We start from the raw sequence: 22,669 nt of genomic DNA, 5'->3' as shown, positions 1-22,669 counted from the left end.
TGGAAGAGGCTATAGAAACCTAACTCACATTGCTCTGTGGTCTGAGATCTGAGCACAGAACAGGACACAGAGGCTACGTCAGTGTTTCCCGCAGTGTTTTGCGGAAGAGGAAATGCAAATGGAGTGCTCATTTGCATATCTCGGGCTCTTATTTGCATATCTTCTTCCGATACTTTTTGCGGAAGAGGTTTTTGCAATAAAAAGCCCTGTGTAGACAGGGCCATTTGTCGGAAAAAAATCCTTTTGCGCAAGAGCCTATAAACCTCATTTTTTGAGGCATAAGGGCTCTTGCGCAAAAGGTTTTTTTTTCCGACAAATGGCCCCGTTTACACAGGGCTTCTTATTGCATAAGCCTCTTCCGCAAAAAGGATCAGAAGAAGATATGCAAATGAGAGCCTGAGATATGCAAATGGAGCACTCCATTTGCATTTCTTCTTCCACAAAACACCCGCAGTGTAGATGTAGCCAGAAAGAGGAGACACCAGACAGCCGGATAATGTCTATAATGATTAGCTATAAAAAAGAGTTTTATAAACAGGATCCACCAATGATCTGCAGTAGCAAAAGTGACTTCTACCACTTAGTTTCAAGTACAGCAGGTTGAAAATGTTTTGAATTTTGAAGTGATGATGAATTTTTAAAAAAGAAAAATAAAATCGGTGAAATGGTCACATTCTTTTCTTGCCATTTTCCAGACAATTGTAAAACAGGTCAGAATTTTTCAGAATTCAAATCTGAAAACTAGAAAAAAAAAGGGAGGGAATGTCTACAAAAAATGTGAATTTCTCTTTTTTCCTCTCAATTAGCTCTAGCTTCAAGAATAATAAAATAGAAGCAATACAATTAAAAAATAAACATTTGGATTCAATGGGTAAATTTTTCAGAAGTGCTTAAGGCCAGGTCCTAGACCTGCAAGGTTGGATTAAGGTATGCAACTCCAGTTACGTAAGATACTGGAGTTGGCTTACCTTAAACCAAGCTTGGTGCCATCTTTATAGAAGGAGACCTTTACGGAAGGAGACCAAAGAGAACAAATGTTCCCATCGGCTTCCCTTGCTCCTTGTGATTGTGAGGAATACAGGTACCAACCAGAGCCTCTCTCAGCATTTGATTTAGCAGGTCTTAACTAGACCCACTAAATCAAACACCAGCAAATTAATCTCTGGTGTGGCAAGTAAAGACATGGCCTTAGTAAGTTAGGGGCCCAAGTTGCATTCTGAAAGTGATTTAGGACCTTCAGTGAGATTAGACTTGTAAGTTTCTGCATCACTTTTGAAAATGGGACTTGGCAGAGCCTATGGTCCCTAGATCCAGAAAACTACAGACAATGAAATCTGTACCAGAACATGTAAAATAAACTTCCAAGGGAAGCATCAGAAACCCCATCACGTGGCACATGTGAACTTAAATTGCATAAAGCATTTGCATGTGTATAGCTAGGAACAATCCTTCGTGTACAAAGCGACACATTAGATGACCGCATGCATCTAGCAGTCTCTAATTTCTAGGACTCTTCTGAACAGAGACATCATTATAATAAGACCCAATGGTTGGAAGCTGAAGCTAGACAAAAGCAGTCTAACAATAAGATGCAAATTTGAATAGAGAGGGCCATTAACCATTGGAATGACTTATTTGGGCATGTGGTGGATTCTCCATCACTTGAAATCTTTAATTCAAGACTGGATGCCATTGTAAAATATTAGCTGCAGCTCAAACAGAAGTTATGGGTTTGATACTGGTATTTCCAGGTGAGTCTCTTTGGCCTGAATTTTGCCAGATGAGGTGATCATAATAATCCCTTCTAGCATTCACAGCTATGAATCCATCTAATCACCCCTGACTCCAAGGGCTAGATTGTAGTAATTGCTAAACCTGGATGGACAGACTCCCTGGTCACTTTTTAAGTACCTTGCACCATCACTATAGCACTGTCTTATGACTGTAAATCAATCACATTTTCAACTGTTTTTTTTTCTCCTCACATCACAGAAAAAAGACTCCTCCATTTCTTTAAGAGAGTTCTGACTCCTTTTTCCAGCCTGACAGTCAGCTTCCCCAGAGCTGGCACTGGCATCAGCTGAAGGTAGGGCAGTGTGGTGGGTCCCAGTAGCCTAATGGATCAGGCCTTAGGCTCTTGAGACTGTGGGTTCAAGTCCCACCATCCTCACCCCAGGAATAGTCCCCACCAGCTTCCCCAAGGCTGGAGTTTCAGACTTCATGTTAGTGCCAGCTGGAACAAGTCTAGCAGTACCAACGCTGCTCTGAGATCTTAATACCTCCTGAAGGAAAGTTATAGTCTGGATCTGACACCCTGATGTTTCCTAAATGTCTTCTCATACAGTGAGTGTGCAGGACTATTTACTGAGTTTTCACATTCTACAGGCAGGAACATTTGTATTCCTGGCCTCATATGATACCAGCTGGAGGAACCCCTCCCTCCCCCCCAGAGGTGGCAGGCATAATTTTCCTGCGCTACATGCAATGCTAAGGTGTGCTTCAATCAAACCAAATTGTCCTCGAATAAAAGACTTTTGACAAATGTAATGTTTTTCAATGGAATGGGACACAGCGGGAGCACAGATGGTAAATCTCCCAGACAAACTAACAATCTTATAATTCAAGGATTCTAGCCCTGGAGCAGTGTTTTCTAAAATATTGCTAAAGAGGAACTTTGACATGGGGACGAACTAGAAAGAAAAGACCATTCATTTTTTAAAAAGTAATTTTCCACATGCCCTCTGCAGCACCGAGGGTATGTAGTGGGGACTGATTCAGAGCATTCTCCTTCGCCAGTTTATGATTGCATGTTTGGGGAGCTTTTTAGTGCTGCTTTCCAGGAAAACTGGGGTAGACAATGGCACTAACAGATCACTGCAACTACCTACTCATTCCCTGTGGACAAAATCACAAGTGAGAAAACAAGCAAAACTCAGCTGGTTCAGGTAGAAAAAACATCTGAGTTTATCTAGATTTCTAAATGAGGTGCACATTTCACCCGATCACCTTTCCTGGGGCATTTCCAGACAAAGCGGATGGTGCAAGGTAATATTTATATTCCTTTGTTTTGAAGACAAAGCCAGAAAATGGAAGAAGTTGAAAGAACGTTAAAAGAAACACACAAAGAAATGAACTGGACTTGGTTTGAGGAGCAGGCTTGGTGGGTTTCTTATTCTTGCCACATTTGCTGGCCCATCCCCCACTTGTCTTTAAGTTTCTCATGGGTGTATCAAATGCTGTAGGGTCCAGTCATGTGACCTTCTCCCAGAACATTTAACAAACGTTTCACAAGCAGAGTTAGGTCCATTAAAAGTGTGGAAACACACTCCAAAGCTTAACTGACATTGTTAGGCTGGCTAAAGCCTTAGGCTGTGTCTAGACTGGCAAGTTTTTCTGCAAAATCATCTGCTTTTGCGGAAAGACATGACACTGGCCTCTTGAATTTCCGCAAGAACACTGACGATCTCATGTAAGATCGTCAGTGTTCTTGCGGAAATACTATGCTGCTCCCATTCAGGCAAAAGTCTTTATCCGAAAGACTTTTGTGCAAAAGGGCCAGTGTAGACAGCATAGTACTGTTTTCTGCCAAAAAGCCCCGATCGCGAAAATGGCGATTGGGTCTTTTTTATGGAAAACCGCGTCTAGATTGTCCACGGATGCTTTTCCGCAAAAAGTGCTTTTGCGGAAAAGCATCCTGCCAATCTAGACACGATTTTTCTGAAAATGCTTTTAACGGAAAACTTTTCTGTTAAAAGCATTTTCGGAAAATCATGCCAGTCTAGAAGTAGGCCCTAGTGTAGATGCAGTTATACCGGCAAAAATGTTCTTTTGTCAGTCTAGTTTATTTTCTTTAGAGAATAGGAATAAGTTATGTCAGCAAAGGACTCTTGCTGGTATGAGCTGTATCTCCACTTGAAGAGTCTGCTGACATCATTTACCTGGCACAGTACCAGTTTTCATGTAGCTTTACCCATGTAGTGCCAGGTATAACTTTCTGAGTTTGCAAGTATAACTATTTGAACAAAATCTTCCTAGTGTAGACAATACCCCATCCCCTTCAGAACTGACCAGAGAGGTTTAACGCCGCCGGGGCAATGAAGTTTGACACTATCAACTTGGGCTTGAATATAGACATTACCTGGTTAACATAATACAAAGGCAATTTCTCTCACCTTTGCTATTCGCATTTCCACATCAAATGCTATGAATGGGACACATCCAGACTGACTTAATTAGCTTCACTAACACTGGTCCTACAATTGACAGGTAACTGCTTTTGCTGTTATATATGGTGGATTCTGTAATTTCCACTCCAACGCATCTGAGGAAGTGGGTTTTACCCATGAACGCTCATATATATTTGTTAGTCACTAAGGTGTCACTGGAGTGCTCCTTGTTTTCAAGGCAATTAAGTCAGTGCTTAGCATTGTATGGGGATTAATTTCTTCCTTCCCGTCAGCCACGCCGAATGATAATGATGAGGTCCTGGTTAACACCTACCTGACTTCCCTTCTCACCAGGAGGCCCTTCTTTGCCAGGATGACCCTATTAATAAAACAGACAAAACAGGGAGAGATTAATATTCCGATCACGGCTTTGGAAACCGATCCTCAGTCTATTTCCAAGGGGATCCTTACCTATTAGTGAGCTCTCACTCATGGGAGCGGCCCCACTGAGATAACTAATCTGTTTGAGGGGGCACTCACCAACGTCATGGGACCTGCAGCACTCCCTTAGAGTTGCTAACCCGCCTTGCATTTGTGCTGCACTAAGCATTTTGCAAGTAGCATCTTGCAACACCTTCGCGACTTGGGTAGCTAGCAGGGTATCTCATTTGTAAAGTGGGAACTGGGGCTCAAGGCCACTACACATCACACCCAAGGCTATGCATCAAGTCCACAGCCGAGGCAGGAATGTAACTCAAAAGTTCTGGATTTCACTTCTGTCTTTTAATCACTCGGTCTCCTAATATTTGCTATCATTAGCTTGGTGACGGTCACAAGATCTCCACACTCCAATCATCTGCCAATTACTGGAACCCGTTGTATGGTTTGATGATAAACACTCGGTTAACCTGCATCCTCAGTGCATGCTGACCATCTGGTCACAGGTTTTCTTTCTTCTTGCTCTTGGGAGGTGAATAACCCACCGTCCTTTGGCTTCCAACACATTCTTACTCCTTGTCTTTAGAAGCCTTTTGTTGAGATTTCCATCGGTGCAAAACAAGCCCATCCCGAAAAACTGCTTTTCACAAAGCATAGCTCACTAGTGAGGAATTGTGAAGGGTCAGTGAAGTGCCTTTGTAATGGATTTGCTCGAGCAATGGACGCAACCTCCCGCCAAGGCAAAACATATCCTCTGGGGTTTGCACAAAAGCGTTAACCTTTTAGCTGGGCACCCAATGCACATTCACCATCTTTTTGTTTAAAGGGAAGTGAGGCCACACTGACCACACCTCTCAAAGCCCTAAGTACCTCTGCAGTAAGTAGATTTTCTCATCAGCAAGCTCCTGCCTGAATACATCCATGACCTTTTTGCAACCACTTAACAAGCAGAATCATAAACCACTTCTCAAGATCATCCTGCAGAAAGCAGAATGTCAGACCAGCAGGATTTGATACAAAGGCTCTGCTTTATAAAAAGCAACCTGCCTCCTTTACTACACTCACAAATATATACAGGAGTAAAAGCGGCTACCTTGATATCGGAAGGTGCAATGAAGTAGCAAGATTCTGAAAGGGCACCAGAAGCACCCATCCACAAGTGTGGGCACAAAACTGGGCCCACCCTGATTTGCTCAGCTCTGTGAAGCAGTGGGTATCACTAGAAAAGCAGGCTAAGGTCTAAATCTACACTGTATATAATACCAGCTGCAATTTCAAAAAGCGTAGTCCCATACCAGTGATCAGTGACTGATAAGGGATTTTGTTGGATCTTGCAGCGAGATGCTGTACTATGATTTGGGGGACTTTTTAAAGGAATTTAGTAGATGCCACATATCTTCTGAGTCCTATTTCCACAGAGCATCTGGGTATCTTGTTATTCCTTCCATCAGGAAAACACTCACACCTTATCTATACTACAACAGGCCATCCACCTAAGTTATGCAACTTCATCCTCATGAACAACGTAGCCAAAGTCAACATACTTAGATCTATTTACCCTGGTATTTTCAATACTTAGATCTATTTACCCTGGTATTTTCATAGAGTTAAGTCGACAACTGACACTGCCAATTGTGCTTTCTTTTCTTGTTTTAGTGGCATATCGGAATCGATGGAAGAGTGCTCGGTGGTCGATTTATCGCATCTATACTAGACATGATAAATCACCCCCTGCTGGATCAATCGCTGCCCGTCCATCCATCCCATAGAGAAGACATGCTCTCATTCTTAAAACCTACCCTAGACTATCTTCAGGCTACATGGTTCTCACTGAGAACAAATGGAGCTGTATGTGTGCACTGAAGAGGATATATGAGCCTCTGTCTGCATAAAAACTGGACTTGACACCTTTTATGACTTAGAAGCTTCAAGGGAGCTGCTCTGAAAATTTCACTCTGAGAGGAACAGCCTTAAAGATATTCTGTTCTGTTGACTCAGCTAACATTTTTATGAGACCGCCAAATGCCCCGAGTGGAAACGATAATCCCCAGATAGGAAATGCAATTTTTCAGTGTGTCTGCATTTACATTAGGGAATGTAACCATTTGACGTTTGTTGCTTTTAAAATCAGACATCTCCTCAGTGTATAAAAAAAATTAGATGGCGTTTAAAGGCCAGGGATTTTCAACAGCAGCTCCTAGAACAAAATTGTGGAGGAGGCTAAACGCAGGAGTATCAGCGGGCTGCTTGAAGAGAACTCAAATGTGAAAGGCAGGTGGCTCTCACTGCCTGCATTGCAGTAGCATCGGGTATGTCTACACTGTCATTTGTTCCCCACAACTGGCGTGGGCCTGCTGATCGGAGCTCCAATTGGATCCAGAGTGTCTACAGCACAGTTCAACAGTCTCACAGCTCAAACCCTGCAAGCCTGAGTCAGTTGGCATGCACCAGCCACAGGTTTTCACCTACAATGGAGACAAACCCTCAGACCAGGTCTACACAGGGACTGTGTCTACACTGGGCCACTTATTCCGGAAAATCAGCCGCTTTTCCGGAATAAGCTGCGAGCTGTCTACACTGGCCCTTGAATTTCCAGAAAAGCAACGATGCTCTACTGTACAAAATCAGCCGCTATTCCGGAAAAACTATTCTGCTCCCGCTCGGGCATAAGTCCTTATTCCGGAACACTGTTCCGGAAAAGGGCCAGTGTAGACAGCCCAGTAGTCTTTTCCGGAAAAAAGCCCCGATCGCGAAAATGGCAATCGGGGCTCTTTTCCAGAAAAGCGCGTCTACATTGGCCACAGATGCTTTTCCAGAAAAAGGGCTTTTCCAGAAAAGCAGCCTGCCAATGTAGACGCTCCTTTTCCGGAAAAACTGAAAACGGAATAGTATTCCATTTTAAGCATTTCCGGAAATTCATGCCAGTGTAGACACAGCCCAGGTGTTTGAGTTAGCAACTGAATCCAAGCCTGGAGTCCAGGTAAAAGCGATCATTTGTATTTACAACTTGCATTGGGACCTGTTTGAGATACAGGACTGTGTCTGAGGTGCATTCACAGGGCTCGTGACCCATTCAGTACACTTACACATGCATTTCAGCTGGATTTCTGGAATTTGGCAGGATACAGAGTATTTGTTAAAATGAAGCCCATGCTTCACTAACAACCGTTTTTCTGGATCTCGTTATTTCAGAGGCATTCCTGAGAGTGGCTGAGCTCTCCCCACTCCCATGAGAATCCATGGGAATGATGTAGGAGCGCAACACACAGAAGAACCAGACAAGCAGGTTGAGGGTAGAGGAGTCTCAAACCCTCCAATGGTTTGGTGTCAATTCTGAATGAGGCCTGATCTTGTAAACCTTGAACGCTCACGGTCCTGCTGACTTGCCAAAGAGGCTGGGTGCAACCATGATGCAGGATCAGATCTTTCGTGCATAAGCAGGGTGGGGTACCATAGGAACAGACTACTTACCGGAGGACCATCTGCACCAGGCATGCCAGGAAGACCAGGTTTACCCAAAGGTCCCTAAAAAATACCCAGCAACAATCAGAATCACTGAAGCAACAAGCATCCCCATGACATTATTAAATGTCGACTATCACAGAACAAAGGGCTCCATGTTACAAGCACATCTTTTTGCTTTGCCTGAACATGGTCTCACAAGCGTTGTATACAAAAAGAAAAGAAAAGAAAAAAAATGCAGTGGATACAGTTTATCGCTCTGGGCAGAGCTCGGTGAGCAAGAAGTCTGGCCCTGATAATGAGATTTTAAAACATCTGGTAAATTACGCTTCCTCCTGATGTTCTCCTTTCACTAATGTGAATGTTGAGTTGGGGCAAATGCTACATGCGAAGAAAGCCAGTAAGAGTTATACAACTGTTCTCGGGACGAGAGTTGTGTACCTGTAAGCTGTGCACCTGATTCAGAAAAATACAAATACAAATTTGGAGAAATACGAATGCTGCCCAGCTGATTAGCAGAAAAACCCACAGCTAGGTTTTGTATTTCTGTTGGAGGTGCACTTTTGCATATGCCTTGGTGCTCACAACAAAATTTATTCCACACATAGAGGGAAAAAATCTGCACCTGGATGGAAAAGATTAGAGGGAACATTGTTCAGGAACGTGAACTAGTCCCATCATTTCAGTGAGCAACATTTTGTCCTGATTTAAACCCACGAGTCCATTGTGTTCCATGAGTGAGAGAGTCGCACTTGCCTAATGAGAACAGTTACATTAAGCAAAAATGGAAACTCAGTGGAACTTGGTACATCTCCTTAGAGCAGTGTTTCCTGATTTTAGTTGGCCACGGAACCCTTTTCAGCTTAAAATAATTTCAAGGAACCCCTAGGGTTCCCAGAGTAAAATTAGGCAAGCAAAAAAAAAAAAAAAAGCCCCTCCAGAACTGGTTGAGCAAAAAAAAAAAAAACCAACGTGCAAAATACTCTGTCTCTTTAAGAGGGGGCGGGGCAATGCTGCGTTCTCACGGAACTCTTACTTTCGCTTTGCAGAACCCTGGGGTTCCACGGAGCACCAATTGGGAAACACTGCCTTAGAGGAAGGACCTCATTAAATTATCTGAACCCGCAAGTTCTTAGAAAAGCTATCCCTTTATACGTCTCTGCCTTTTTAGCCTCAGAGAGAGACAATGTTAAGTCATCTTCTAACATTTTACTAGACTGTCTTCACAATGTTTCTCATAAAGTAAGACGTGAATAAAATATTATTTGCTGGACACAAATCTTTTCCTCCTCTGTGCCATGTCTGGACAAAGACATATTAAACTTTCAGGCACACAGCTGTAAACAGATGTTGCATGTGGGAAAGGAGAGTATGTAAAGGCAAATGCATATTAATGGCAACAGCTGACTTATGTCACAGCTGCAGTATATTAACGTACTTTCTCTCCCGGTGGACCAATTGCACCCTGTGGACCTGGAAGACCCTGTGAAAAGAAAAAAAAAAGGTAGGAACGTTAAGAAACAAATGACTCATTGAAAATGTATTTTGCTGCACCTCTGTGTAGCATTTGCAATGGCCTGGTTTTTCTGCCATATCAGTAGTTACAGAAATGTCTAGCATAAGATGCTAATGTATGTGGACCTCCTTAATCTGGGTGTCTGTGATCTGGGAACAACAGTGGTTCATACACCCCACACAGCTTGAGCGCCAGTACTGGCTCCCTGCTATGGGGGGAACCTTGAGCCTCATGGGCCAGATTCAGATACACGGCTGGGGCTCCATATGGCAGGGTGAAGAGGAAAGGGTTTGGTATGCTACTACTCCCTCTCCTTCCCAGCTAGGGGAATAGCAAAGTGCTTCTCTGAATGCTTCCCCCCCCCCGCCACTGCTCCTATTGGCCATGAGTTGCAGCCAATGGGAGTCACAGGGAGGCGGTGCCTGGGAGCAGTGTGGGCTGCAGAGCCATGTGTGCCCTCGGAAACGAGGCTCCAGGTATGTGTTCCACCTTCTCCCCTCCGCATGCCCAGATCTCACCCCCTCATGCCCTTGTGCATATACTCTCCCTCCCAGACTCCCCACTATGCCCCTGCACCCTGCCTCTTTCCAAGACAAGAGTGCATTTAAGGAGAGCAGGGGGGCAGCAGACATGCATAACGAGATGCTGCTTGCTTTCCTTCCCATTCCTCTGACTATCAGGGAGTGAGGGGAAAGGATCCTGCTTGTGTGCATGCCTCTCACTCCCGGCTGATGAGGGGAGGCACAAAGAAGTAATTCACAAAATCTGTGTAGTTTCCCCTCACTCTCTGAGGGTCTAGACAACGAGAAGAAAAGCATGCAATGTCCCCAGATACCCAGCTGCTGCCCCCTATGCTCCCAAAATGGCACCCTCGCTCCCAGACCCCACATCCCCAACCTCATCGCACTCCTTCACCCTCCCGGACCCTCCACTCCCACCCCCAATAACAGTTTAAATACAGTGCAGTAAGGATTTATCTTATGCCATGTTATTCATGGACAGTACTGTATAATGGTTTGTGCCTACAAAGCTTTAGTAACTGACTTTGTTTACCCTTCACTTTGGCAAACACCCATGATATGGCAAATTCCATAATCCAGCCAAGCCGATTTCCCAAGGTTGCTGGATTAACAAGGTTCAAGAGCACTCCATTTTTGGATAGCATATTTCATCCTTAGACTGGAAAGTGTTTTCCAAAGGAGGACAATATTGTTTTCTAGGTGGGGAAAAGGAGGCCTTGGAAATTGACGTGACTTGCAGAAGAAGTAGAAGTTCAACTGCAGTAATGAAAACATGTCCCCAAGTCACTAGGCCCCACAGCTTCCACAATGACTCCATTAAAAACCACAGATGACTATGCAGCAAATTTGGATCTAGAGTCAGATCACCAACGCCCTCTGTCAAGGAGATGCTTAGATCTGTACTCGACCCATTTTACAGGAGCCAGCTGTAAAATCTGGATCCAGCTGTAAAATGTGGATCCAGAAGGATGTTGTTCACTCTTCAACCCCTGGAGGTTGATTAGATCTAGACCCAGGCTTTGCCTGTCAGAAATGTATTCATGGCAGGTCAACCGTTGGTGTGATGTCTCGCCTGAACCACCCTGCAGCAGCTCAGGCTCTGTGATGTGAGAAAGGGCAAAAGCACATTGAGAATTATAACTCTGACTCTTTCCTATCCAGGAGAAGAGCTGGTTTTTGCCTTACCTGAGCACCTGGATTACCCTGCTGTCCTGGTGGTCCTGGCTCACCTTGAGGACCCTGCCAAGAAGCAAAGCAAGAGCTGAAAGGAGTGCAAAACTATAGCTCAAATAACGTCCTTCCACGGTATTGTGGCCAACACTTAGATACGCATCCGTTCATGCTAAAGCAGAGCTAATGAATTCTCATGTGATTGGGTGTAAACTGGCTATTATTGCAGGGATGTGGATGAGATATTTCCTTGTCCGCTGTGTTACTGCAGAGGGCTGTGACCTGCTACCTCCATTGCATTGCTAGTGGCCACTGCTGGAAATAGACTGCAGCTCCCGGATACTATTGAATTCAGTTTTTTAACCATAGTAGCCACTTTTCTTATTTTAGTTGTCATGCTAACATGGAGGGAAGAGTTGCTTAAATCACAACACTCATCCAAAAATACCTGACACAGCTGCATACTCTTCATGCTTCTATCCTTGTGTAAATGTACATAACCCTTCATTCAAGGATTCTACAAATAGAATATTCATAGAATACTAGAACTGGAAGGAACCTCAAGAGGTCATCAAGTCCAGTCCCCTGCCCTCACAGCAGGACCAATCACTGTCTAGGTCATTCCTGATATATGTCCATTTAAAATGTACTTAAATATCTCCAGTGATGGAGATTCCACAACCTCCCTAGGCAACTAATTCCAGTGTTTGACCACCTAATAGTTAGGAAGTTTTTCCTAATGTCCAACCTAAGCCTCCCTTGAGGTAGTTTAAGCCCATTGCTTCCTGTCCTATCATCAGAGGTCAAGGAGAACAATTTCTCTCCTTCCTCCTTTTAACACCCTTTTAGGTACTGGAAAACTGCTCTCAGGTCCCCTCTCAGTCTTCTCTTTTCCAAACTAAAAAAAAAAACCCCAATTCTTTCAGCCTTCCCTCATAGTTCATGTTTTCTAGACCTTTAATCACTTTTGTTGCTCTTCTCTGGAGCCTCTCCAATTTCTCCACATCTTTCTTGAAATGTGGTGCCCAGACCTGGACACAATACTCCAGCTGCGGCTTAATCAATGCAGAGTAGAGTGGAAGAATTAATTCTTCTGTCTTTCTCACAATACTCCTGTTAATGTATCCTAGAATCATGTTTGCTTTTTTTGCAACAGCATCACACTGTTGACTCATATTTAGCTTGTGGTCCACTACGACCCCATGATCCCTTTCTGTAGTTCTCCTTCCTACAGTCACTTCCCGTTCTGTAGGTGTGAAATGGATTGTTTCTTCGTAAGTGGATCACTTTGCATTTGTCCTTATTAAACTTCAGCCGATTTGCCTCAGACCATTTCTCCAGTTTGTCCAGATCATTTTGAATGACGACCCTATCCTCCAAAGCATTTGCAACCCCTCCTAGCTTGGTATCATTGCCAAACTTTAGAAGCATACTCTCCATGCTATTCTCTAAACCATTGATGAAGACATTGAACAGAACGGATCCCAAAGCCCAGTTCTGAACCACAATCACTGTAATCACTTTAGATGCCATAGCAAAGTGATGAGTGTCAGGTCACACTTACAAGGCCAGGACCAGAACTGAGGAGTTTTGATTCCCAGTATCTTGGTCTCACAGTGAGACAGCATTCCCTCCCACTCGTCTACGGTAGTCTTCCCAGAGGGGGTGTTATTGATGGATCAAGGACTATTGTAAAGGACCAGCGTAGACCTATCTAATAATTAAGTGCCACTTAAACCAACATTTGAGTATTTACTTTGCTTGGGCTCCTCTTCATAGAGGTGACTTTGACTCCCATAACTACAAAGTATTATTTATATATAGTTTCTTTCTTTGATTTAATTATTGTATTTTGTCCTTTGTTGCAACAACATAAATCATGCTGAAAATGTTTGATCTTGGTAGGAAGGCAATATGTAATTGAATTGCAAATTGTAATAAATTAACTTCCATTTACCATTCTCCACGGCTTCTGCTGGCTTTGAAATCAACGGGGACTAAACTGTAATTATAAATCTAATGTAAGATTGACTATACCTAGACAGATGTTAGTAATGAAGACTTACCACATTCCCCTTTGGGCCTGTTTGCCCATCCATACCGGCCACACCCTGAGAAGAGATTTAAAAAAATAAACAGTATTAAGTGGGAAAAGTATCTGGCTATTTTAAGCCAAAACAAGCAGGAAGGTGCAGTAAAAATGATTCCAATACTCTGTGGCCCTTTGGTCTAAAAAGAACAGCTGAGGAGGAAACAGAATGTTTTTCTAAAGCTGCCTGGCAAAGCAGCTAATGCCACGAATTCATGCCAGATTGTTGGATTATTTTGTTTTATTTAGTAGTTCAATTTTTGGAGGGAGGGAGTTTCAAGGCGATTTAAACATTTTTGTTCCATTGGCTTTTCCTGCCTGCAGATTAAAATCAGCCTTATTGTGCAAATACTGTCTGTCAGTTGTGGGAAGACTGTAGAAACGATGAGCCAGAAGGTATCCCCTTAGAAACCAGATGCCCTGCTCAGGAAGAAAATAGGCGAAGTGGGCAGAGCTATGTTGATTTACACCAGCTAAGGCTCCTCCAACCCACTGTGGTTCTGATCTCGTTATTGCTGGAGGCTGGTTGAGGCCGCCATAGAGATTCAGCAGAAGTTGATGCCGCAGCATCTTACCTGGGCAACAAAAGGAATTTACAAACGGAAACCAGGGGGAAAAAAATCAGCTTCATACATTCACATAGTATTCAGGTAAATGTACGCATCACTGCTTGCAGCGAATCAGAAAGCTTTAGCTGCGGGTCCAGCATTCTACACATTGATTCCTCCTTGCACAGAGCTAGGGATCAGCTTTTACTGTGAACTCTGTCTTAACAAGCCACTTCTGGGACCAGATCCTCAACACCCATCAAGTTTCAATGGAAGTTGCGGGCCTCGGAACTCACTGATCAATGGAAGGACACCTAGAAGCCCTGGAAAATGAAGTCTTGGGAATCAATCACCCATGACAATCCCTAGGATTGGTCCTTACACTGGCACTTCCTAGATTAAGGTGTTGACGTAACTAAACTCTCTCTCTCTCTTTTTCATTCAGGCTTTTTAAGCTTCTTTCTGTGGATTTAGCTTGAAAAGTGTGGGTGGGGGGTGGAACTGTATTAAACCCGGCTTCAGAATATTAAGGCAAGAGTTAATCGAAAAACCACAGTGATAAGTTATGTTCTTCCTTTCAACTTTGGGCTAGATATTTAATTTACTCTATGGGCCAAATTCCACCTTGGGATGACTGTGTGTGGCTCCACAGAGGCTGGGTTCAAAGCAAAGCTGAATATGGCTCTACAGCTTCAACTCTCTTTACACCTCCTGCTTTCACAACACAGATGCATACAATTATCCACTTGGATTATCTGCCTGGGTGCCTCTGTGGGACGAGGCAGCTCAGGCTGGAGAACTCAGCAGAACTGCTTGAGCAGAACAGCAAAGACAGCAGGTCAGTGGAGTGATCCGTGCAACTTACCGGTGGTCCTGGAGGGCCCGGGGGCCCTTTTGGTCCCAGCAAACCTCGGGGCCCCTGCATGAAGAAACATAGACATTTAGAAGCTCCAGTTATGAAGAGCCCATCCTAAAGCCTTTGTAAGGTCAATGGACAGTTCCATTGACTTCAAAGGGCTTTGAATCAGGTCCTCAGAGAATTGGGGGGGGGGGGGATATTGTCTAGCCAGAGCCTACAGGAACGAATTCTAAGGTACAACCAGTAAAACAAAGGGCCGTATGCTACCATCGAAATGGGCACTGGTTTGATGGAACCAGGCTCTGGCTGATTCATTAAGAGATGTTCATGTAGCTCATGGCAGTAAAGTCACCAGCAAAAATTCTTACATTGTAATTTCTACCAACCAGACTCTCAGCCATTTTTTTCTGCTACTCACTGAAAAATAGCTTCCATGTGTGCGTTAGTGTCATCTGAATGTCTTCTCCATGACCGTAATGCCTGTGCATACACGTCTTTGAGAAGTGAATAACCCAGAAGTTATTGCTTTAGACATGTCTTAAGGTGATAGCGGGGCTGATGAATCTTTCCCACAAGTTAATCAGACATCTCATGTATAATTTAGTTCCAACGAGTCTGTACATGCCAACTCTTTCCTTTCTATGTTTAATGTTCCCAACATCTCTCCTCCCTTTCTCTGGCATCACTAATCTGCTATTTACAATAACAAAACAGGACATGATAAAAGCACAGCGGATGGCATGCAATAGGTAATTCACGTCCCTTTTAATACTAAGAAAATGTGTTTTGGATGCCAGACTATGCTGATTTTAATGAAATGACAATTTCACAGCACAGGGGCATCAGAGGTTTTTGCTGTTGCCAAAAAAGGGAGGACTATTTGGTGCTAGTGACAGCTGTGCCTTTGGACCTCTCCATTTGGCAGGAATTCATGGGAGAGCTGAGTGAATACTGCAAAACACTGAGTTTTGGTGACGTGAGCATCCCTTTTAGTTTTGTTTGTCAGAGAGCATTCCTGTCACTGCCAACCCCGGTTCATCTACTCCTGGGTGAGTAACACCAGCAGCCTTAAGCCCTTCCCTTGCAAAGATCTGCAGATCATTATGCCCTCGGGGTGGTATCTTACCCTACTGAAGTCAATGGAAAAACTCACAATGGACCAAGATTTCACCCTGTGACTCCAGTTCAGAAGGCATTATGCAAAGTAGGTGCACCAGCCTTTGCAGAACCGTGGCTTTCTAGTAGGTGGACTCCCAGCTGCCATTCACAGGTTAAGGATCATGACGTTTGAACCCACTCTGAGCAGGCTTAGATGATACAGTGATGTCCAGAAGCCAGTTTGTATTTGGAGTCTTCACCTCCCAGAAAAGGCCCAAATGTTCATTTTCCCCAAATACTCGTGTGATCCAGTTTATCCAGCCTGAATGCCCTTGAAAATGAATGTTAAGACTGCCTGCACTTGGACACGCATTGAAACCACAGCTTGTGTACCTTTTCCATGAACTATTCACTTCCACAGACAGGCAAGAGGACTTCTGCTCATGCTATGTTCCCCGTCACTGCTAAGCCACACAGCTCAAATTTGGGACTTTACATTTTGAATGGGAGGCAGCTGGGCAAACAACATTACTAAGATGGTTAGCTGAAAATTTTTTGTAGAATAAATAAACTGGAGGAAATGTTTTCTGATTTATGAAATGGCTGCAAACAGGAGAAACAGAATAGATCTGAAAATGACAGTTGGAGTCCAATCTCTTTTCACTGCCTTTGAGATGCACATATTGTGTAGCACATATTGTGTAGTACATATTGTGTCAGACACTATCCCTGCATTAGCCTCAGGAAACTTGGACTCCAGAATTACTGAGGTATTACAGAATGCAACGGCCCACATTTTGCAACCAAATAGCAAGTACTTACAGGTTCTCCAGGTAGACCTCTGGGTCCAACTTCTCCATCATCACCCTATTCATGGAGGAGGGAAAAGGGGAGGAGGGGAGAGAGAATTAGCTACATTTCAATCACTCCCTAGGTTTCTCACCCTGTTAAATAATAATCACACAGAAAACCAACTTCCCTGGAGTAATAAAATGGTAGCCGTGTGAAAGAAAGACCTCTTAAGCCTGGAGATGAATACCATGTGTGCAGAATTGATTGCAGATTAGAAATGCTATCAGGATGCTTCATAATTCAGGTCAGTGTTTATAAAGATGGATTTTGTTAACAGATGAAATATTGTCAGAACAATTCAAGGCTTGTGGGTCAATACACAGCAGATTTAGTACCTAACTGAATGGAGAAGCCAATACAGAAAAGCCAACATGGCAATTAAATTTAGCTGAATTAATCTGTTCGCTCGTTAGGTTAAAGAAATGAATGACGGGGTGGTTTTTAGGTCATCTACTCCATCTCCTACCAATGGACCATTGTTCCCTATAGAATTTCATTGCTTTGTCCAGTTCATTTTTAATTCAAATGACAGGGCTCCCTCCAATTCACCTGGGAGACTATTTCACAAGCTGATAGATATCACTTTTAGGAAATCAATATTAATATTCATCTTTCTGTTAATAAAATTCACCCCATTATTCATGCTCTGTTTGTGCCATAGCCCCTTCTCTAACTATTCCAGTTCTCTCTTGCGATTTAAAATTGATCACATAGGACATGTCGACACTAGGAGATTATTTCAAATTTACTAAGTTCAACTTCTGGGCACCCGATTTTACAAATTCGAAGTTCCGTGTTCTCACTATGGGGAAGAATGGATTGTAGTCCGAGGCAGGCTTGGTTAATGTGGATGTGCTACCTCAGACTCAGAGCCTCAGGAAGCACTCTGGGGAGTTGCGGGAGGACTCTCAAAGGCCAATTAGTTCAAATTAGTGGCACCAGAGCATCCACGCTAACGTTATTTCAGACGTACAAGTTTGGTAACAGCGTTATTCCTCATGAAAAGCAGGACTACAGAGTTCCAATTCTGCAGCCCCTTATTCCAGAATAACAGCCTTGGTAGTATAGACACATCACTTACAAATTCAACCTTGGGCTAATTTTGGACTAAGGTCCTAGAGTAGACCAGGCCATACTCACAGAGAGTTAGTGTGTCTCCTTACACATTGTTCAGTTGAAGGACAGTGATACTACTTAAATCCTTTCAACTTGAAAGCACTTTATGCTTAACTAGTCAATCCTCAGAAGTTCTCAGTGAGCTAGGTGTTAGGCCTGGCTTAGAGAGGAAATAAATGAGTGATGTGTCTAACACTAACATAAGGTACGATTAGAAACCACCAAGTGTGTGCTCTCAATCCAGTATTTTCACCACTAGTCCTCATTTGTCTCACAGCTATAGTCACCACTTTCAGGCTTCTTATATCCCCTACTAGCCCTATCATTTCCTAGGTGCTTTTCTCTGAATACCCTCCAATTATTAAATAAACATAATTAAAAGAGAAATACAATGAAGCATTTCCATTTTTAGTCCCCAAGGCAGTCTTGGAACACTTGTTTCTAAACCCCCATTGAAATGTACTAGCACTTCTTGAAGAAAAGCAAGTCTTATGGGCTACATCTACACTGCAGGCTTCTTGCACAAGAACCATTTTGCACAAGAGTTCTTGTGCAAAAGGTCTTCCACAAGAGCGTGTCCACACTTCCATGTGCTTTTGTGGAAGAGATGTGCTTTTGCGCAAGAGCATCCGTGGCAGTGTGGATGCTCTCTTGTGCAAGAAAGCTTTGATGGCCATTTTAGCCATAGGGCTTTCTTGCGCAAGAAACCCGTTGCCTGTCTACACTGCCTTCTTGCACAAGAGGGCTTATTCCTAATTTTTCGGCGCTGTACTGTAAATTTACTTGTGCAAGAACGTGTGTGCAAGTGTAGACGCTCTGCAACAGCTGTTCTTGCACAAAAAGCCTGCAGTGTAGACGTAGCCTAAGAGTATTTTGCAAAGAAATATAATCAGTCTCATATTTTTGGTGAAATTTTTAAAAAACTGACCAGTTTTCTTATAAGAAAAGAAAATCTTTTTTAAAACTTTTTTTTCAGTTTTCTTCCCAATATTATATTTTTTTCCTTTTCCTCCTTTTCATTTTGCCACTGAAAAATGGAGCTAAAAGGAAGAATGGAAGAGAAAGGAGGAAAACCATAAAACGGTTCAAGTTTTCCATTACTACAAGTTGAACCTCTCTAGTCCAGCATCCTTGGGACCTGACTAGAAGGTCAGAGAATTTGCCAAATCATGCAAATCATTATCTAGCAGCATTACCAACACTTCCACTGCTTTTTAGGCTCTCAGACAACATCTAGGGGTAAATTAGAGCTAAATAACAGCACAAAACATGGACAGCCAGGACTGTCGGCTATAAACAAACTTTACTGGACCATGGGACACTTGGCCAAACCCACGATAAGTAGACGTCTGGCTAACTAAAATCATTCTGGACCAGAGTGTGCCAGATTAGAGAGGTTCAACCTGCAGTAAAAAGAAGTAGGAGATGATGAAAAATCCAAAAAAAGTTCCACAAAAATCTTCATTCGGGGAGAAAAAAACATAAGACTAAGTTTTATATGATATTTTCCAACCTGTTTTACCTTGGCAGTGAGCCCCATCCATTACCATTTGAAATAACCAGTTTAAACATGTGCCAAATTGCACACTCAGAGCTACTGCAATGCAGGGCGAGTCATGAGTACATGTATTAATGCCGCATGGCTGTGGAATTCCAGGCCACTCCAAGACCAAGAGATGAGCTGCCTTTGTTTAAGATTATCAGCAATTCGTATTAAGAGACGTGCCAGCATTTGCGCGCTCTTTGTTTTCATGACATGTCTGATACCACATCTGCTTCTTGTTTATGGGACTTAGTTCTGAATCCAAAAGGAAGCTGCCTTCAGAGATAAACTTACCCTCTCGCCATCGTCTCCAGGTGCTCCTGGTGGACCTGATGGGCCTGGATCACCCTAGGAATGCAAGATCAGAATCAGCCGCATCAGGAAAGCACCCGAGAAGTCAGGCCTGTTGTCTTCTCCCTCATGAGGTAAAGCAGGTGTGAGGGAGAGGCGCATACACCCCACTGCTTTGCTCCCCAGCCTTCACGAGATTCAGTGCTCAGCTTTTCCGTATCTTCTAGTAGACTCAAAACCCCCTACACCTTCTCTTAGAACAGCAGACAGTACTCTGTAGCCATATTGGATGCTATTTATCATGTGCCCCTCAAGCAACATCCATGGTCTCCTTTTGCCACCGAGCAGTGAGAGATCGTCTTTCCTAACTACCCTCCAGTCTCACACTTCTTGCTGCTAGTTGTGCTTCTTCTCAGCCTCCTGCCTTCCTGGTCCATGGAGGGGAGATCACAGGACTTCAGAAATGGAGGAGAAAACTATTCACGTGGTGGAGGAGGAGAGAGAAATGACCCTCCAGCCTATGGAGACCATCAAGAACTGGGTTGTTCTATGTGTATGCAAAGGTGGGAGCCCGTTGGGTCACAACTGTAAGAGCATAGTGCCCGGCACGGGACACTTCATACACCCTAGGGACAGCGCTATGCTCCAAGATCATTTTCACGAATAGTGAGCATGTCTTGTGAGCTGCCCCTCACCGACGTGAAGCTGGCAAGAAGGAAAGCATTCCTGCACAAAGAACAACTGCCTGTCCCCCACCTCAAACAGGGGAAGTGTGTTAGCAGAACATCCCTGTATCCTTAATTAACTTGGACTATACTGGGGCACACAAAGATCTCATTGGCTGTGTGGGCAACACCTTGTGACTAATGTGTTGTCTGTCATCCACTGGCCGGGCTTCAACTCAGAGTCCTCTCACAGAGTCTGCTTCACTGGACATATATGATCCATCACAAAACTTCCTTGTCACATCTCATAACGGGTATGAAAAGCATCCACTGTCTCCACAGGATGTACAGCCGCTACTTCGAGCACAGGCACCTTGGCTTTGCGCCTTGTTACCATTCCAACCCAAACACATTACAGCATTTTCTAGCTTGTTAAACATTGCCCGGGTGCGCTACCTTTCCGCCACAGCATTGCATGTAATCACCATGTAATTTCCTCCACTGCTAAGATACTCCCATTTTATAAAGTAACGGTTACATGCTGTAGGTTTTTTTATTATTATTATTTTTGCTTGCCAAAATAGCTGGCTTCTTCCTTAATTACAAAGCACAGGGAAGAATCCCAATTTTTTGGCTGCGTTTCCATAAACAAAGGCACCAACTAAAACCAGGTTTCGATTCTTGCTTTTTTCCCAATTTTTCTGGGGCTTGTTACCTTTTCCAGAAAAAGTCTTCTGGTTTTCCCAACACGTGTCTTTGGAAGCCTTTGGGGGCTTCCTGACACACGGACGCTGTGGTTAGACATGTTTTTACATAAGAACGACCACAGTGGATCAGACCAAAGGTCCATTTAGCCCAGTATCCTCTCTGTTGACAGTGGCCAACGCCAGATGCCCCAGAGGGAGTGAACAGAACAGGGAATGATCAAGTGATACTCTGCCCCCATCATCCATCTCCAGCCCCTGACATGTTTTATAACATGCCCAATGCACTCTTGCAGCTCTGCAATCCTCTTTCCACAGCCAGCCTGTAACCTCTCAGATCTAACCGCACTCCATGCAACTCCCGACAACCTCAGAACTCTTTATCACACCCCCGCTGGTCTATTTGACAGTTCAGTATCCCTCTCCAGTGTGGTGCAGCCATTTTGTTTGTTTTTTCTCTTTTTAAGGTTGCAGCTAGGGATGTAATAGTGTAGTCAATTAACCAATTAGCCGATAAGCAAAAGCTTATAAGTTAATGCTAGTGACTACATGCATTTCCCTGCTCCCCCCCCCCCCCCCCCGGACAGAGGCAGCAGCACAGGGAGACAGGCAGTTGAGGGGAGCTGGTTTTTAAACTGGCTCTCCTCACAGACCAGCTCCAGCCTGGCACCCTGTGCAGAGTAGCAGAGACTCCTCGGGAGTGGGGCCGGAGTGTACTGGCTGCCAGCCCCACCCTTGGGGACTATGGAATAGTCAACTAATCAATAAGAATTCATGAGGTCACTCAACTATTCAATTAACCAATATTTAATAACCCTAGTTGCAGCCAAGACACTGTGGCAATGAGAACTTACCCTGTGCCCCTTCTCACCAGGCAAACCAGCCAACCCATCAAAACCTCGATCACCCTACAAAAAAAAAGACAAGGTTAATTCAGATTTCTGTTCACTGCTGTACCTCTTTCCACTTTGATTCGTCTCTGTGCCAGGGAGAGATCAGTTTTATCCACAGACATTTATGTTTCTCCTTCTTATTGCAGCACCAAAAATGTCAGAATCAGAGATGAAAAAGTTCCAGGATATCATCTCGCCCATCTAGCTGATTCTTGTCACTGCACACTTGAAATCCTTGTTTCCCAAGCAATGTGGCTTGCACTGGTTCCTCTGGAGCAGCGTTCTATGGCCTAATACAACACCGGTTCCCCTGGGGCAGCGTTCTATGGCATAACACATCTTTTGGCAAGTCTTCATGGTATTCAGTCTACATTTCCATTTTCTCAATTTCATGCAACAATTAATCATAGCCCCCATGTAGCAACTGAAATATCAACTTTCCCATGACCATCAGCATGTCTTCCACTATAGCATCCCACCTTTCTGACCACAGTTTCCCCTTGAATCCCTCTAGTTGCTCAAGGGGGAAAATAAACAAAAGAAACAGGAAACTGAGTTAATATAATCAGGACCAAAGATAAGAAAATGTGCAGCCTAAGAAGGAAACAAGCGAAGTGCTAGATCTGATAACTTCACCTTTGGAATTTAAGCAGCCATTTCTTCCACTAAATTGACTGACATTTCTGGTCTTACTTGAGAACCACATGGAAAGAATCATCATAAAACTCCTCTCCATCT

General features: G+C 43.7%; 1 protein-coding gene across 2 annotated transcripts in view; it reads right to left on the bottom strand.

The window, feature by feature from the left end:
• COL5A1 (collagen type V alpha 1 chain) overlaps positions 1–22,669 on the bottom strand; it is a 317,689-nt gene that overhangs the window by 97,970 nt on the left and 197,050 nt on the right. For both annotated transcript variants that reach the window (XM_075905279.2, XM_075905278.2), the window contains exons 18-26: positions 21,893–21,946; positions 19,673–19,726; positions 16,690–16,734; positions 14,776–14,829; positions 13,340–13,384; positions 11,289–11,342; positions 9,505–9,549; positions 8,076–8,129; positions 4,501–4,545 (exon numbers count right to left, since the gene is read on the bottom strand). In XM_075905279.2, the coding sequence (XP_075761394.1) occupies positions 4,501–4,545; positions 8,076–8,129; positions 9,505–9,549; positions 11,289–11,342; positions 13,340–13,384; positions 14,776–14,829; positions 16,690–16,734; positions 19,673–19,726; positions 21,893–21,946 (450 nt within the window). The remainder of the gene's footprint in view (positions 1–4,500; positions 4,546–8,075; positions 8,130–9,504; positions 9,550–11,288; positions 11,343–13,339; positions 13,385–14,775; positions 14,830–16,689; positions 16,735–19,672; positions 19,727–21,892; positions 21,947–22,669) is intronic.

The sequence above is a fragment of the Pelodiscus sinensis genome, chromosome 23 (genome assembly GCF_052426305.1).
Source record: "Pelodiscus sinensis isolate ZL-2025 chromosome 23, ASM5242630v1, whole genome shotgun sequence".
Lineage (NCBI taxonomy): Eukaryota > Metazoa > Chordata > Testudines > Trionychidae > Pelodiscus > Pelodiscus sinensis.
The sequence above is the reverse complement of the archived record's forward strand: the minus strand, read 5'-3'. Positions and strand labels throughout refer to the sequence as shown.